Below are 15428 nucleotides of genomic sequence, written 5' to 3'. Positions count from 1 at the left end.
TATACAAGTTGTTAACAATAATCACAAAACCAAGCACTCATCAAAAGCTTGATTCTGTTCATATGGTTTGTACGATTTGTGGCTTGAAAAATTCTGCAAGTGAAAATACAATGGCCGTAAATTAAAATCTGCAAATAAGATGGACTTTGAAAATCCCCAGCTGCTCATTTGACCATTTTAGATTCAGAGAGTTGATTTGAACTTGACCAGGTTTGAAGGAGGGAAACTTTTTTGAATGGTGGCGGGTAGTGGGAATGACTCTTCCTGTCAGGAGCCTTGATATAGCTCTGTCATGGCCTTACCCTGATCACCTTCATGTTGAACAAGAGATATTGACTAATGCATGAATGATGTGTGTTTTAGCCCTTAGAAGGCACCCTTAAAGAGCAATGTGTTTAATATGTGAATTTTCTTTTCTCCTTTCTTTACTATGTCTGTCTCTTCCCTCCTCCCCCTTTTCCTTTTGTCTTTCTCTATTCATGTCTCTCCTCTTCATCTTTATCTTTTCTTTCTCTTTCCCCTCTCTTCTCTCTCCTTTCCCCTATACTTCAGGCTTCTCTGCAGAATGTCAAGCAAAGATCGACACATTGATTCTAGCTGTTCGTCATATATCAAGACGGAACCCTCAAGCCCTGCCTCCTTAACGGACAGCATCAACCACCACAGCCCCGGTGGCTCTTCAGACGCCAGCGGGAGCTATAGTTCAACCATGAATGGCCATCAGAATGGACTTGATTCACCACCTCTGTACCCTTCTGCCCCTGTCCTTGGAGGTAACGGGCCTGTCAGGAAACGGTATGATGATTGTTCCAGCACCATTGCGGAAGATTCGCAGACCAAGTGTGAATACATGCTAAACTCGATGCCCAAGAGACTGTGTTTGGTGTGTGGCGATATTGCATCTGGGTACCACTATGGGGTAGCTTCATGTGAAGCCTGCAAGGCCTTCTTCAAGAGGACAATTCAAGGTTAGTATATTACCCACTCAGGTGGGAATTGTCCGTTCTCCCATCACGTATCCTGACTTTTTTCATCTCTTCTGTGTTTTCATGCCCATCAGTCAATCCTGACCATGCCATAGAAATTAGCTTAATCTAATTAGGGGTGGGGGAAGTGATGCACAGAAAAAAACTTTGTACTGAAACATTTTTACCATCTCAACCTTCATTTTTAGAAATAATAAGAAAGGGATTGGAAGTTTTGCATGGGACTAAAGCTGACATAGAAGTTATGAATATTCTCTGTCATGTAGCAGTTGAACAAACGCAAGATTTATGTGCCAGTCTTTTTCTTGGCTGTACATTATAGATACCTGAACCTGTGTAATTCTGTGCTCATCCCTGATTCCACCTTCTATGTCTCCTGATTTCCCAAGTATGTTCTCTTTTACTTATTGCATAAAACTGAAAATTGTGTGCAAAGCCTTTCTTTTCTCCTTATAGTGATAGAACCATGACCATTACATTGCAAAGTAAATCTAGTTTTTTTCTTTTCTGAAGGGTAATCTAGTTTTAAAAATGCAAAATATAAAGCTGAAGTGCCTAATGTATTTCAGTGCATTAGTTACTGGCCCTTGATCTTTGAGAACCTTCTATAGTACAACCCTAGTCTCACCCAGGTTCTGTCCTGTGTGAAGTAACCTAGAAAGCTTTGAGCTCTACCACTTCTAATGCTTATTATATAGCTTTCTCAATACTTTAGTAAATACTTTCCTAATACTTTATGCGCAGTGCCCAAATATTTGAGATAGTGTGGGTCTGATTTAGTTCTGTGAACCCTTAAGTGTAAATCTTTTAGAGAAATAGTTTTACTTAATTCAAGAAATCCATATGAGTCTATCTTATGTTTGTCTTACACGTTAATATTCTCAAATAATTTTTCCTATAAATATCTGTTTTGAATTAACTTTTATTATCAGTAGTCCATTTTTTATTCTCTCCTTAAAAAAAAAAAGACCTACCATTCTAATGTCAGCGTTAGGTTAAGTTTTTACTGCTAGGATTGAGCAGTACTAATAAGGTGACAAGGTAATTTGATAAATATTTGTCAATCAAATATTATAAATTTTATAAAAATCAGTAAACATTTTATGCATGACGTTGTGTTGGGCACTGGAGATAGACAAAAAATAAATACTGCCTGCCCCCAAGGAACTTACATTTGATTCAGAAGTGGTTTTCAAATAGTACATAGTTTCCCATATGAGAAGCAGAATGAGTATATTTATTGAAGGTGGATAACTTGAATTAAACCAAACATATTATAGAAACTCAAAATTAACTCTCAAGTGCTAAACATCTGAGGCAGTTTTAAATAAGTACTCAGTTCAAATTAGTAGCCTGATTTATTTGCCTTCCATAAATACATTTCTAACAGAATCCAGAAATCCTAATAGCATTTAATCAATGCTAATTCAGATTATGTAAAAATCTAATGCTATTGTAGTTTAGATTTTAAATTGAGATGTTTCCTACCTCTGGACCTATCTATCCAGTGATTAAATGAGATAGTATTTGTGAAATGCTCAGTACAGTGCCTGGCACATAGAGGGTGCTTAATAAATGTTTTTTCCACTCTTTTTCCTCCAGCTAATATGAAACGGATGTTTTGGTATGAACTTAAAAGTGCATATTGATATGGGCAAAAGTCTATGTAGGCTGTGACCCAAATACTTAAACTTATATTCTAGATCCCAAGGCCTGACAAACCCCATTTTATATTTTAAAGCAAATGTCAAGAACATCACAGATGTTTTTCATCGTTATTCAAAAATAACAATTTTGCTTTGTACTGGTACTGATTCATGGCGAGGTTGGGATTCTCACCTATTTTTCAAGTGACAATTGTATGTGAAAATTGAAAACTCTTCCTTCAAATTTTGTCTTATATTTTTCTTGAGTCATCTTTCTAGTTAAAATTTCTACTTATCTAAAGGATTTGTTTATTTACACTACGTTGGTCCAAAATTCAGCCCCTTCTCCCCCTGCCCCCCCAACAGATGAAAAGGCCAACATCAGGTTTTTTTCCTGGATATTGAGCGAGTATGATCCAGATGGTCAAATTTGTGCTATGCAGCCTTTTGTTTTGCTCTAAGATGCTGTGCTTTCTGTTTTGTTTGTTCTGTTGACAATTATTACGTGCTGGCTTATGGTGAAAACTTTCTCAGGAGACAGGCAAGTATTTCATTGGAAAAAAGCAATGCAATAAAATTATACACGAGAAAATTCATATTTCCCCTCATCCCTGCTCACTCATACACACATGCTCACATTTCAGAAAGTTGACCATTTACTTTCCAAGTGTTAGTGGTCTGGGGGGCATCTTTCAAGAACCAGTTGGTTCTGACAGAATAAGATACAAGGGATTCACAAATAAACTTTTCCACAGAGTTAATGCAGTAATTTAACTGACTATTTAAGGAATTCCAAAGATCCAAACTTAACACCCAAAGACCTGGGTTGTTTATCGGCAATCAAAATGTGAGGGTATACACTTCAGATACAAAGGTTTTTTTTTTTTAAACTAATCATCAGTGTTAATTATATTCTTAGCTTTATTTTAAATCTTCTGGATAGACAAAAATTACAAGAGTTATGATGGCAGCATTCTGTATCAGAGGATTAAATGCTTTTTGGAAACGTATAGTTTGTATCAACAGTTTAGACACAATTATTTTTTAAGGATTAAAAATGTAGTAAATTTTTTTCTTAAGGTGATATATTCATAGATAGGCACTTTATTTAACCAACAATAAGTAAAAGAGAACAATTACATTTTTTTGGTATGGTGACTATAATTTGCTCAGGTTTGTTGAAATACCACCATGAAAGCTTATAAAGTTCAGTGACACATAGTGTCCAGTTTTACAACATACTGTAGTCACCCGAAGACAGAGATGTCACTGTCCAGATTAGTTCTCTGGACTTGCCCAACTGGCTGGACTTAGAACTGACAGCTGGGCAGCTTTTATTAAGGATATCCTGCTAGCTACATCAGCAGGCACCACTCTGTAGTTCACAGAGAGCCAAAAAAAATGCAATGAGGCAAATAAAGGGATTAAAATTGTGAAAGAGGAATGCAATAATTAATATGGTAATTATGAGGCAGATTATAAAATTCCCCTCTTCTTGTCAGTGACAACAGTGACGATAACAAGTGATAAGAATGCCTGAAATGTCAAAAGTGCCTTAAACGTTGGGATATGATAGAATCAAAGAATTAGCTAGACCCTGAAGTCCATGGAGTCTATTCTCCTACCTTTAGGCAGCCTTGCTAGCAAGTAAACTTTTCTGACAGATAGATAGTTATATACCCTCTTCAAGTTCTCTGGGGGTTGAATATTAAGCAATTTCCCCTGAGAACTAGCCTTTCTGGGATCTAGTTACCCTTTTAGTCAGGAAGTTATGTAAGCATGGACTTTTTTTCTTTTTTCTCTTTTTTGGAGGGGTCAGAAGTGAAGGAAAGACTTGGTTCTCTTATTTGATGCCCAAGCAAATTCCATTGACTTCATTGGACGATAAATATATCCAAAGGCATTTCCCTTTGGAGAATGGAGTTCTTCTCTCATCTTTATCTTCTTTCAGACATTATGTTTAGTATGTTATGTTTTATTTTAACAGGTTCCAGTCCTGCAAAAGAACACTTACTCCATAAGGCGAAAGAACACATATGGACTGGAAGTGTTCTTTAAAAACTAAATGTGGTATTTCATTTCTGAAAGACAATCATAGATTTCAGTGAAAGTCACCCTAAACAAGTGTATTTTGTTTATTGAATGTTTCCATGTTATTGGAATACTGCTCTAATAGATCAGCACATAAAGTTAAGTCAAAGTCAGGTTTTTGCTGACCAATAGAGCAGAACTTTTTAGATGACATACTATCTACATACTGTATCTCTGGACAGGTCCATAATTGCAACAGCAATTTAACTTGTTTTCTATGCTCATTCAGATATTTAATTGTTTTACATTATTATTTCTACCTAAAAATTGCCTTCAACCCTAAATGAGTAGAGCTTTATAAAATCTCTGGTTCTATATTAAGAATATCAATTAAACATAAGGAGAGGTAATGTGGTTCAGTGGAAGGAGCACCAGCCTTGGAGTCAGGGGACCCTGGTTCAGATCTCAGCTTTGCTATTCAGTTTTGTCTCTATGTGTCCACGACTATACCCTAACCTCAGTTTCTTTTTTAAAGTGTTTGGGTTATATTAGATATTCTCTAAGGCCTATTTCAGTTCAAAATCAAGGACTGTATAATCAGTGTTTATCATTGGGTAGAAGAATGTGGTAGTTAGGGCTCTGCTTCCCCACTCTGATTTTGTGACCAAACAGAACTTTGATATTTCCGCATTTAACGAATGAGATCTGTGGCAAAGAATCTTGAAAATTAAACTGTATTAAACTTTGTATAACCAGCAATAGCTATTTCACTTTTTGATTTTATTATAATTACACATCTTTACACTGATCTTATCCTTCTGTTCCTCCACCCTCATTTTAGTAGGAAGATAAATGAAAATTTTGTTGAAGTTAGCAACACCACTGGATTACCTCTGTAATTAGTGTATCATTTAGGCAGGTACCAGAGGGGCAATTGCCCCAGCTGTAACACTGAAAGGGCTTAGATAAATCTTTCCTCAGGTCACTGCCTTGGCACCCTCCCTGTAAGTCTTGACCACTCAAGTCACATCTGTTCTTAAGAGTAGAAACCATCTTTTTTGTTCCTCTTGTATCCAGTGAACGTTCACAGCCTGTTACTTTGCGTACAGTTGGTCTACAGTAAATATTATTTGCTGACTGGAAGCTAAATTTTTTTATCACTGATGTTTTGTCTTTGGCTCAGTAAATATGGGTATTCGGGTTGAGGCAAGGTAATCATAAGGAACACATTTGTAGATCACTCACATGGCAGCATCATTTTCATATTTTTTTTTACCTTTTCAGAAAAGAGGCCCGTTAAAAATTAGGATATCTGCCCATTGATATGTGCCAAATGTATTACTCCTCCTTAAGGTTTAGCACTACCTTTTTCCCACCAGAAAAATTGACAAACCCCAAATCATATGATTGGGGGAAGGGGAAAAGAATAAGCATTTGTTAAGTATTAACTATGTGTCAGGCACTGTGCTATGCACTTTACAAATATTATCTCATTTTATCCTCACAACCACCCTGTGAGGTAGTTGCTATTATCCCAGTTTTACTAGAGAGGAAACTGAGGCAGAGAGAGATTAAATGACTTGTCCAGGATCACAAAGCTAGTAAGTGCCTGAGGCAGGAAGATTTGAACTTAGATCTTCCTGAAAACAGGGCCAGAAAATTCACTCCCTAGTTACTGATTAGAGAAAAGAAGTAGCATCACTTGGTATGATTTTTAAATCACAAAATGTATTTGTCATGTGAGGCGTTAGCCATTGTTATGGACTCTCCACCCTTTTTACTTTATCATACTGAGTGAGGGAAAACATTTTTTTACTGTCTAAGATGCATTGTTATAAATTTTTAATTTTTTTTTTTACAGATGGAGTTAAAACTAGAAACAGATACAAAAAAGTCTAGATACATGGATTTTAAAAATAGATGCATAGATTGTCAGTGCAGGAAAGGTGCCTTTAAAAAATTTCAGAATATCATAAGGCAAGCTTAGAATAACCCCCGTTTCCAGCTACACGATCTGGTTGAGTCACTAACTTTTCCGTGAGATATGGGTAACATTATGTATTTCACTTTCTCTCCGGATTATTCTGTACAAAATATTTTGTGAACTTTAAAGGGTAGAAAAGGAATAATTTAATTATTACTCTCATCATCTAGTGTAGTCAGGCCCCTCATTTGACAGACGAGCAAACCCAAGCCTAGCTGTGTGCATTAAAAAAACAACAAAACTAACAGGGAATTTATTGTAGTAACGGAACCATGACAACAGGCAATATAACAGTATTGAAAACATGGTGCTATTTGTAAGAGCCTTTTTGGACCTGATTTCAACAATCTTGATCTATACCAATTTGCTTCTTTTTTTTTTTTTAAACAATTTTTAGGGGCAGGGCAATTGGGCTTAAGCGACTTGCCCAAGGTCACACAGGTAGTATATATTTCAAGTGTTGGAGGTCACATTTGAACTCAGGTCCTCCTGACTCCAAGGCCAGTGCTCTACTCACTAGCCACCCCCTGCTTCTTTTATTAAAAGGATTTCAGAAGTATGATTTATCATAATTTTAATGTTTCTATTTGGCAACATAGTATTGTTATCTATATTATTTCTATTCTTTCACTCTTCTTTATTTAGGCTGTATATGCTCCAGGTTAGTTTTTTTAAAGTTTTTACCTTAAATAAAATTTGGTCCTAGATACCTTAAATCAATGGAACAGAAATTAAGTGTTTAATAGCCATCTCACCAAATGACTCTTGCAACTACATCCTAGACCTCAGAACTTTGACTAATTGGGATTACTTATAAGTAGTCCTTCTATTTCCTCTGCCTGTTCAGATATTGGCATCTGCATGGACACTGCTGTCAAACTTATATATACTAATCTCCTATTTATAAAGGGGCTAGACTGAACCATTAATCCCATTTTCTACTCCAGTTTAGTTCTCAGGTTTTTAAAAATTACATATCTCCCTTGCATTTTACCAAGCATTTAATTTGCTTTTTACAGCTTTAAATTGAGAGGGCTATGACCCAGGTGTTGTTTTTTTTTAATTTTACTCCTTAATGATTAGATTTTTCTGTCTTCATTGTTTATATTTTGCTAGCCAATTTGATCTACAAATCTATGAATGCTTTGAAGTAAATATTTTTGTTTAATTACCTAGGTAATCAGAAAAGTAAAACTAGCTACGTAAATTAAGATAAAGTGACCTTTAGAATGGCAGATAAAGTTGCCTGTAGGCCCTAGGTTGAAGGAGATCTGCTTGGCTTGGAGGGTTAGATTGCCTTTCCTCAGCTGACTGGCATGTGATCTTTGTATAAGAAGAGGCAAATAGAAGAAGCTTTTAGCATTTCTTTTACATTTTTATCTTGTGGTTGATGCTAAGGAAGGGAGAAGTAGGCTAATTTACCTTAGGGGGTGGGAAGGAAGACATTTTTTGTATAGGTTCCCTTAGGCCTGAGGGAGTCCAAAATTTTTAACATAATTAAAATAGGATGCAATTTGGTAAGCCACTTAATCTGTACCTTTTTGGATAACCTCCTCCCTTGGGGTTTGAAAGGGGGGCATGCATTCAGGATTCTGCACCAAAGTGGTCTTCCAGGCACAGGTGATGACAAAATTTACAGATTTACAAAATATATTGAATTTGGTTTATACTTTTAGTACTTTTCTCAAAATATTATCTCAAATTAAATTTAGGGAACCACATTTCTCGTAGACGTTGATGGAGTGATATTTCTTATTTCACACTCATTGCTTAGTCATAGCTTATTTTGTGAATCTTGTATGTTTGCAAAATTCTTTGGCTCTTAGTTTTTTCCATATTTTGGTTGAAAAATATTCCTGATACTAACCTAAATAAAATATAACATGAAATAGTAAAGAAACTAAAAAACATAGCAAACTCCACTACCAAAATCAGAATAAGTTTCACTTCAATAAATTTAATTTTAAAGTTTTTTTTATGATGGTCTTGCACTCCTTTTGTTGTTTTATCCAATCTCATGTTCTTATTTTGACTGGATGTATAATAATCTCTTATAAAGCAGATATATTCCCAATTGATCCAAATACAATTTCACATTAGAAAGTGCCTAACATTTTTTTTTATTGAATGAGTAAATGTGACTTGTAGTATCGGAAAGGACAAAGGCATTCTTTCAGTGTCAATATTTAACTTTACTTTTTCATACATGATTAATGGATTGTTTCCCCATATTCTAATTTCTGTTCTTTATTTTAAAAAAAATCTTTTATTTCCAAAAAGCACAATTCTTACACCAGCTACTGTCTCTGTCTCTGTCTCTTTCTTTCTACTTCCTATATGGTAGCAATCAAGTAAAACTGATAATTTTAATTAAATCCTTCATAACTTGTTTCACTCATTCGTCTTTATGGAAAGGAAAGTCCAAGCATCATCATTTCTTAAGATTTTTTTTAAGGAAAAATGATAGGTTCCTGTTTATTATTTCCTCTGGACTTGTCAAACAGGCCAGCTCCTAGCGCATTTGCAATCTTCACTGGATTATAGTGCTTTGTAACTCAAGCAAAGGAGTGGGATGTTGGGGTAATTGAGAAGCATGTGAGGAAACAGCTCTTACTACATTTTCATTGTTCTCTTCCTTTCTCACCCTTTACCGGGGTGACTCTCTCAAGTGTGTTTGTTTGGAATTTTGAGTGGACAGTATATTGTATTTTCAAGCTACTAAGCTTTTTTTTTTCTACGTACCTGAAGAGATGGCAGGAAAAATGGCATTAGAATTCTCTTTCTTTCTCTTAATACTCTTAGTAATGAATTATTTTTGACACGTTACTGCATCTCACTTGTAGATAGACAGTTGAGGTGATAGCTTGTGGGTAGAGATGGTCTCAGAGTTGCAACTTGAAATTTCAACATACCTTTAGCAATATGTCTCCACTGAGATGATCTCCAGTCTCTGTGAGACTTAATAGATGATCTTTGACAGCTGCTGTGGCTAAAAAAACGTTATCACCTCACATCCAACCTGGAGATACTTTTCTCTGAATTTTTCTAGGCTAATACTTGGGTGACAAACATACAATCCATTTTCAGACTGATGAAGAATTTTCCGTCTTCTACAGTTTCCATTAGCTACAGCTTCACCCCCTCTTCCCCTTTACCATAGTTCTAATAAAATGTGTAGATCTTAAATCACTTAGAATGTATTTCTTCCCTTGGTTCTCCATCAATCAAAATGAAGCAATAAAAAATTAAAATGACCAACTTTTCGTAAGTCAGTATTTGTTGAGTGCTTTTGAGCCAAAGGATAATTTGTACTTTTTGTGTTTAAAAACAATTTACTTCAGTTCATCAAGCCTTTATTAAGAAAGTACTATCTGCTGGGCAGTGGGATAGGTGCTGGGTATATATAGAAAGACAAAAACAACATAGCCCCTTTCCTCAAGAAGCTTAACATTCTACTGAGACAAGAATACCTTATGTTAAAAGAAATGGACCCATAGTGTTAGGTTTAGCAGAGATCCTAGAGGTTTTCTTGTCCAACTCTCTTTTGTTTCTTTGACTCTAATTCCTTACTTTCTATGGCACCAAACTGCCTCTTAGAAGATCTCAAGACATTCGAGGTTATGACGCGGACTGGATCTCAGTAGAGTACCAGTTATCTTCTAACAGTAACTCTTGAATGCTTGTTGAATGGAATTTGTCTAAAGTTTATGATAATATTTTTTCTTCCAGATATTATGTCAGAGGAGAAAAAATAAATTTACCTTATTCCAGTTGAATGTTTTAAGGTTTCCAAAATTTGACACAAGATAATGGAATGAAATAACCTTTTACATAAAATGAAGGAAAGAGTATAGTATTATGAAATTAAGTACTTTAAAATACTATTAATTAGTAAGATGAAAGTTATCTATGAGATGATTCTATAACTGTGGGTTAAATAAGATAAAAAAAGACAAAAAATTACATTTAGAATAGTATTAAAGCTTGTCAGGAAGGAGTTTAGTCAGCAGTGACTCATGAATGCCCTTTATTCTTATATTTAGTTCAGTTTCAGAGCATTCCTTGAAATTGTGAAGATTCAGCAAACCTTTTGAAATATCTTTCAAACTTTGTTCTGCTCCTTTTGCTGGATGGTATCATTCCCTGTGACTTGTATCTGTTGATATTCTTTATCTACTCACCCTGAGAGTTTTATTTGAGGAATTGTCCCTAAAATACCTGCATACTTATTTACGATATAAAGTAAGATAATTTAGTGAATTTTGTTTTTCTGGATTTATAGTCTTAAAGATATTTTATGGAAGGTACATCTCTTTGCTACTGTTTTCAACATATTGGAGAAGCATTGCCCCCTCTCCCCATGCATTAATTTTGGGGAGGCTACAACATTATCTCAGAGACAAATACTGGGGCAGGGGGGTAGGACATGATAACGGCTATTTAGTGGAAAAGAAAAAAATATTTCTTGATTATCCAAATGATCCATATCTTTAAAAAAGTTATTATTTGATTGGGAAAAATTAATCAAAAGGGAATTTTTTTCAATATATTTTGTTTTTTAATATATTTGCAATTATTGGATAAACCAAAAAAAATCTGATGTTCCTAAGACTTTGAAAAATTTAATATTGAAAATGAAGATCCTACCTATATTTAGAGTCAACCTGAATTTTTGTTGTCCTACCTATAAATATTTTTCCCTTTTTTAGAATTCCATGTGCATAGGTTTCTTTTTAGGAAGATCACAGACAAATATGCACATATTTGCAGAATAAAATGATATCCTTATCTGCTTAAAATATTTCATAGATATTTTTCCTGTGGAGATTAATTTCTGGAGCCTAAGTTTCCAAATAGAAAAGTAAGACATTTTCATAGATATTCATAAAGAAATGAGCTGTTTCCAATAATTTATCCATCTAATCAGTCATCCCATCGTATCTTAAATGACTTTCCTAAGAATGTACTTCCTAAACTGAATCTACTTTAATGAAGTTGAAATTTTTCTCAGGTCCATAATAGATGTTTATAACTCTATTAGTTTCCAAAAGCACATTGAGACCATCCAAAAATTATATATTCTACTTAGAAATTCAAAGAGTAATGATACATGATGGAGAAGAAAGTAGTTTTCTCCTGTTATGATTTTGGGATTTATGCTTGTTCCCAAGGTTTCTTCTAATCGTTTATATTTGCAAATGTGATGAAGCATTTTACTTCCATTGCAAATTCTATATTGGTTCTTCAAGCAACAGATAAAGAACCAAATAAACAAAAAGTAGTATGTGAAGTAAAATTAAAACATCAAGTAATTAATCACACATTGTAAAGATTACACTCCTGCCCACATTGCTGGTTTTGTTAGGATTTCGCATATAGTTATTTTTCCATCAATCTCTGGACAGATAGACAGATATAAACATGCACTCTGTCAGCATAAGACTCTTCCCAGTCAATCCTTTTATATTAATATGAGTATGAAAAACAAGGAAAATTATGTTTTAAAAGCAACAAGTACTTTCAAAATATAATTTTCTTTGTTTTTCATATTCTATTACTGGGTCTCAATTTCTTAGGTATTTTATTAATTTCTATGTAGAAAATGAGAACAGAGTTAAAAGTTCTACTCGGCATGCTCAAGCTCCTTTTGTGGCTTCTTTGAATAACTTTGCATGGCCACTATCTCTAGGGTTTCCTTGTTAGGACAATTCCTGGGATTCATACTGTCCATTCTGGAATAGAGACAAGACTGGACTTTGGAACTTAGACATGTGGAAAACAGTATTACACTAACTTCATGCTTTGCCTTCCATGCTATCCATTAAAAACTTAGGAGTCCTACTTATGTTTTGTTGGGTAGAGCTATGCGCCGGTATAACCATTCTGGAAAGCAATTTGGAATTTTGCACATAAAGTTGCTAAAATGACTATAGTATTTGACCCAGATTTAACCCAACTGCCTACAGTTCATTTGTCATTGACAAAAAGTAAGGTTCCATAAACATCAAAATATTTATAGTAACTCTTTTTGTAGTAGCAGAGAATTAAGAAACAAAGCAAGCAGATGTGTATCAGTTTAGGTTAAACAAATTATGCTGTATGAATGTAATAAAATATCACTGTGTTAGAAGCAGAGGTGAATATGATGAATACAGCGAAAAACAGGAAAATTTACAAGAAATTATCTGAAGTGAAATGAGCAAAGCCAGGAACAATGTATACAATGACTACAAGAGTATAAATGGAAAAAAAAATAACAGCCACAAAACTGAATGTTGCAGAAATATGAAGAATAAGTGGGACCCCAAAGGAAATACATGAGAAGATACCTCCTCCCACCTTTGTAGAGGTCCAGCATGTGCAATAGAATGTCAAATGTTTGTATGGTGTGTGTGTGTGTGTGTGTGTGTGTGTGTGTTGTTGATCGATTTTGCCTGAATTTTTTCTCTTCTTCTTCCCGTAAACTTTTTGTTATAATGGATGGCAGTCTGTAAAGAGGAAGAGGGAGCAATGCAGTGTGAAATCTAGGTGATAATAAAAATTTCAGTAATAATCTACTAAGAACCATAATTTTGGCCTAGAGAGAGAGAAATCTCAATGTTATTCTAAATTCCCCCCACATACACATTCCCATTATGCTTTTTTAATTTATTACGAGGGGGGAAATAACTAACTTTTCCTTTCATAATTAATTGCTGTCAGGATGCATATATCCTAGCCATTCATAAGGAATGCACCCCATTTAACAGTCCTTCATGTATGCATCCACAAATCCACCATAGAGAAAAACATCATTTAAATACCTGATACTCTTTTTCCCCTCAATGATTCCTTATTTACTATAAGCTTGTCAATAATTTTTTTTTAATGGGAAAAGATTCTTGAAATAAAAGCCATTCTGATTAGTTAAGCTGTGATAGTTTTTCCTGTTCGTTGGGAATAGGTGAGAGCACTCATTCTTAACTTCTATCCTCCCCCCGCCTTTTGTTCTTCTATGTGGTAGAATGGAAATTCTCTACTAGATCAGGAGTTAGAATTTCTGAATTCTAGACCCAACTCTTTCATTATTTGCTGTAGGACACTGTGGATGTCCCTAAAGCTCTGTGCATTTCAGTTCTCTAATGTGTTAAGTACAAATAGTAATACTTTCAAAACAACTCACAGAATCATGGAAGCAAAATAATAAAAATAATAATGAACTTTAGTAGCCATCTATTCCAATCATCAACTGAAATAGAATTCCTACTATAACACATCTGTCAAGTGGCCAATCCCACCTTTGCTTAAATATCATAGTTCTTCAGTCACAGGGGAGCCCATCATCTCCTGTGGCAGTCCATTCCATTTCTGGAGAGGTCTGATTGTTAGGAAGGTCATCAAATTTACATTTGCCTCTTTACAGCTTCCATGTTTTGCTCATAGTTTTGCTTTCTGGGGCTTAGTGATACAAGCCTATTCACCTTTCCTCATGATAGCCCTTCGGGTACTTGGAGACAGCACATTTTTCCCTGAGCTGTCTTTCCTCCTGGCTATACTTTGATTGATCTTCATATGGCACGTACTTGAGACCTTGTATTGTAGAATTCAAGTTCCTCTGGACTTCTTCCATTTTGTCACAATGATGCCCAGAACTGAACATGAACTCCAAATCTGTTGCTGACCAGAGTAGAGAACAGATGGACTAAGGTAAACTTTTCCCAAGAGATCCCAATCACTTTTTTGGTCGCCATACTGACTTACACAAGTTGAAGTTCACTAGGACCCCCACATTTTTCGGGTAAACTCATATCTAATTATGCCTCACTTATCTTGTACTAATGAAGTTGGTGTTTTGAACCCAAATGTAAGACTATTTTTATCCTTATTTCCTATTAGATCCCTACCAGCATTCTAGCCTTTCAAAATCCTTTTGGTTCAAATGACTTAAACTCACGAAGAGGCAACTATGTGATTACATTTTCTTACCTATTTTGGGTATCAAGTTCTCTTTTGCTTTTGTTCTTCCCTTTTTTGTCATTTTTTCCTCCATTTCTGAGCGAAAACAGAAATAAGAATTGGGCAGCATTTATAGCCTTTTCATCATTAGTTATTGCCTCATCCACACCAATGCTGCGATCAGGTTGTTATCAATTCTCTTGTCTTCCTTTTTTAATCTTCAAATACAGGTTTTCATTGTCTGTAGTTTTTTCCCCACCAAATTCAGTTTGCTCTGAGCTTTAACATTTTCAACATTATTCCTAGAGTAACATGTTACACTTTTGCATTTATACTGCGTTAATTGCCCCTTTGCTTTTATCTTCTAAAATTCCCAACAAGGGATGTTAGGCAATTACATACATATGGATGTATGGACAAGTACTCGAAAAAAGTGTAAATTGCTAATTAAATATAAGATGGCGATGGTGATTATATTTGATGGTTCTATTTTTTTTTAACCCCTGGTCAGGTTGTTAGTCCTTCCTACTAATACCATCAGGCTTATTATCTGTTTTTCTCATCTTTCCAGTTTCCTAGAAAAGCAGAGAATTTTGTAAGAAGCCCAAATATATGGACTCCTCCTAGAGCTTCAGGCTGAAACTTCTCTCTTTATAAATAGTGGAAGAGTAATCCAGCCAGGAGCATGCTAGAATTCTTGACCTCAGAAATTCCTTACATAACTTTTCATTAATTCTGGGTCTGCTTATCCTGATCACCAATATTATACTCAGTCTCCAATGTCAATCATTTTATTCTTACTTTCTCTTATCTCTTTTTTTGGTGGTGGTGGGGGCTTCCTCTTGA

At 35.0% G+C, this 15428-nt stretch overlaps 1 protein-coding gene across 2 annotated transcripts in view; it reads left to right on the top strand.

Annotated features, from left to right (window-relative positions):
* Positions 1-556: 556 nt before the first annotated feature.
* Positions 557-15428, top strand: part of ESRRG (estrogen related receptor gamma) — a 179361-nt gene continuing 164489 nt past the window's right edge. The window contains exon 1 of one of the 2 annotated variants that reach the window (XM_036758116.1): positions 557-968. In XM_036758116.1, the coding sequence (XP_036614011.1) occupies positions 566-968 (403 nt within the window). In that variant the 5' untranslated portion in view covers positions 557-565. The remainder of the gene's footprint in view (positions 969-15428) is intronic. The other variant, XM_036758115.1, reaches the window with a different exon arrangement.

This window comes from Trichosurus vulpecula, chromosome 4 (assembly GCF_011100635.1).
Source record: "Trichosurus vulpecula isolate mTriVul1 chromosome 4, mTriVul1.pri, whole genome shotgun sequence".
Classification (NCBI taxonomy): Eukaryota; Metazoa; Chordata; class Mammalia; order Diprotodontia; family Phalangeridae; genus Trichosurus; species Trichosurus vulpecula.
Note: the sequence above shows the minus strand (reverse complement) of the source record. Positions and strands in the feature narration are given on the sequence as shown.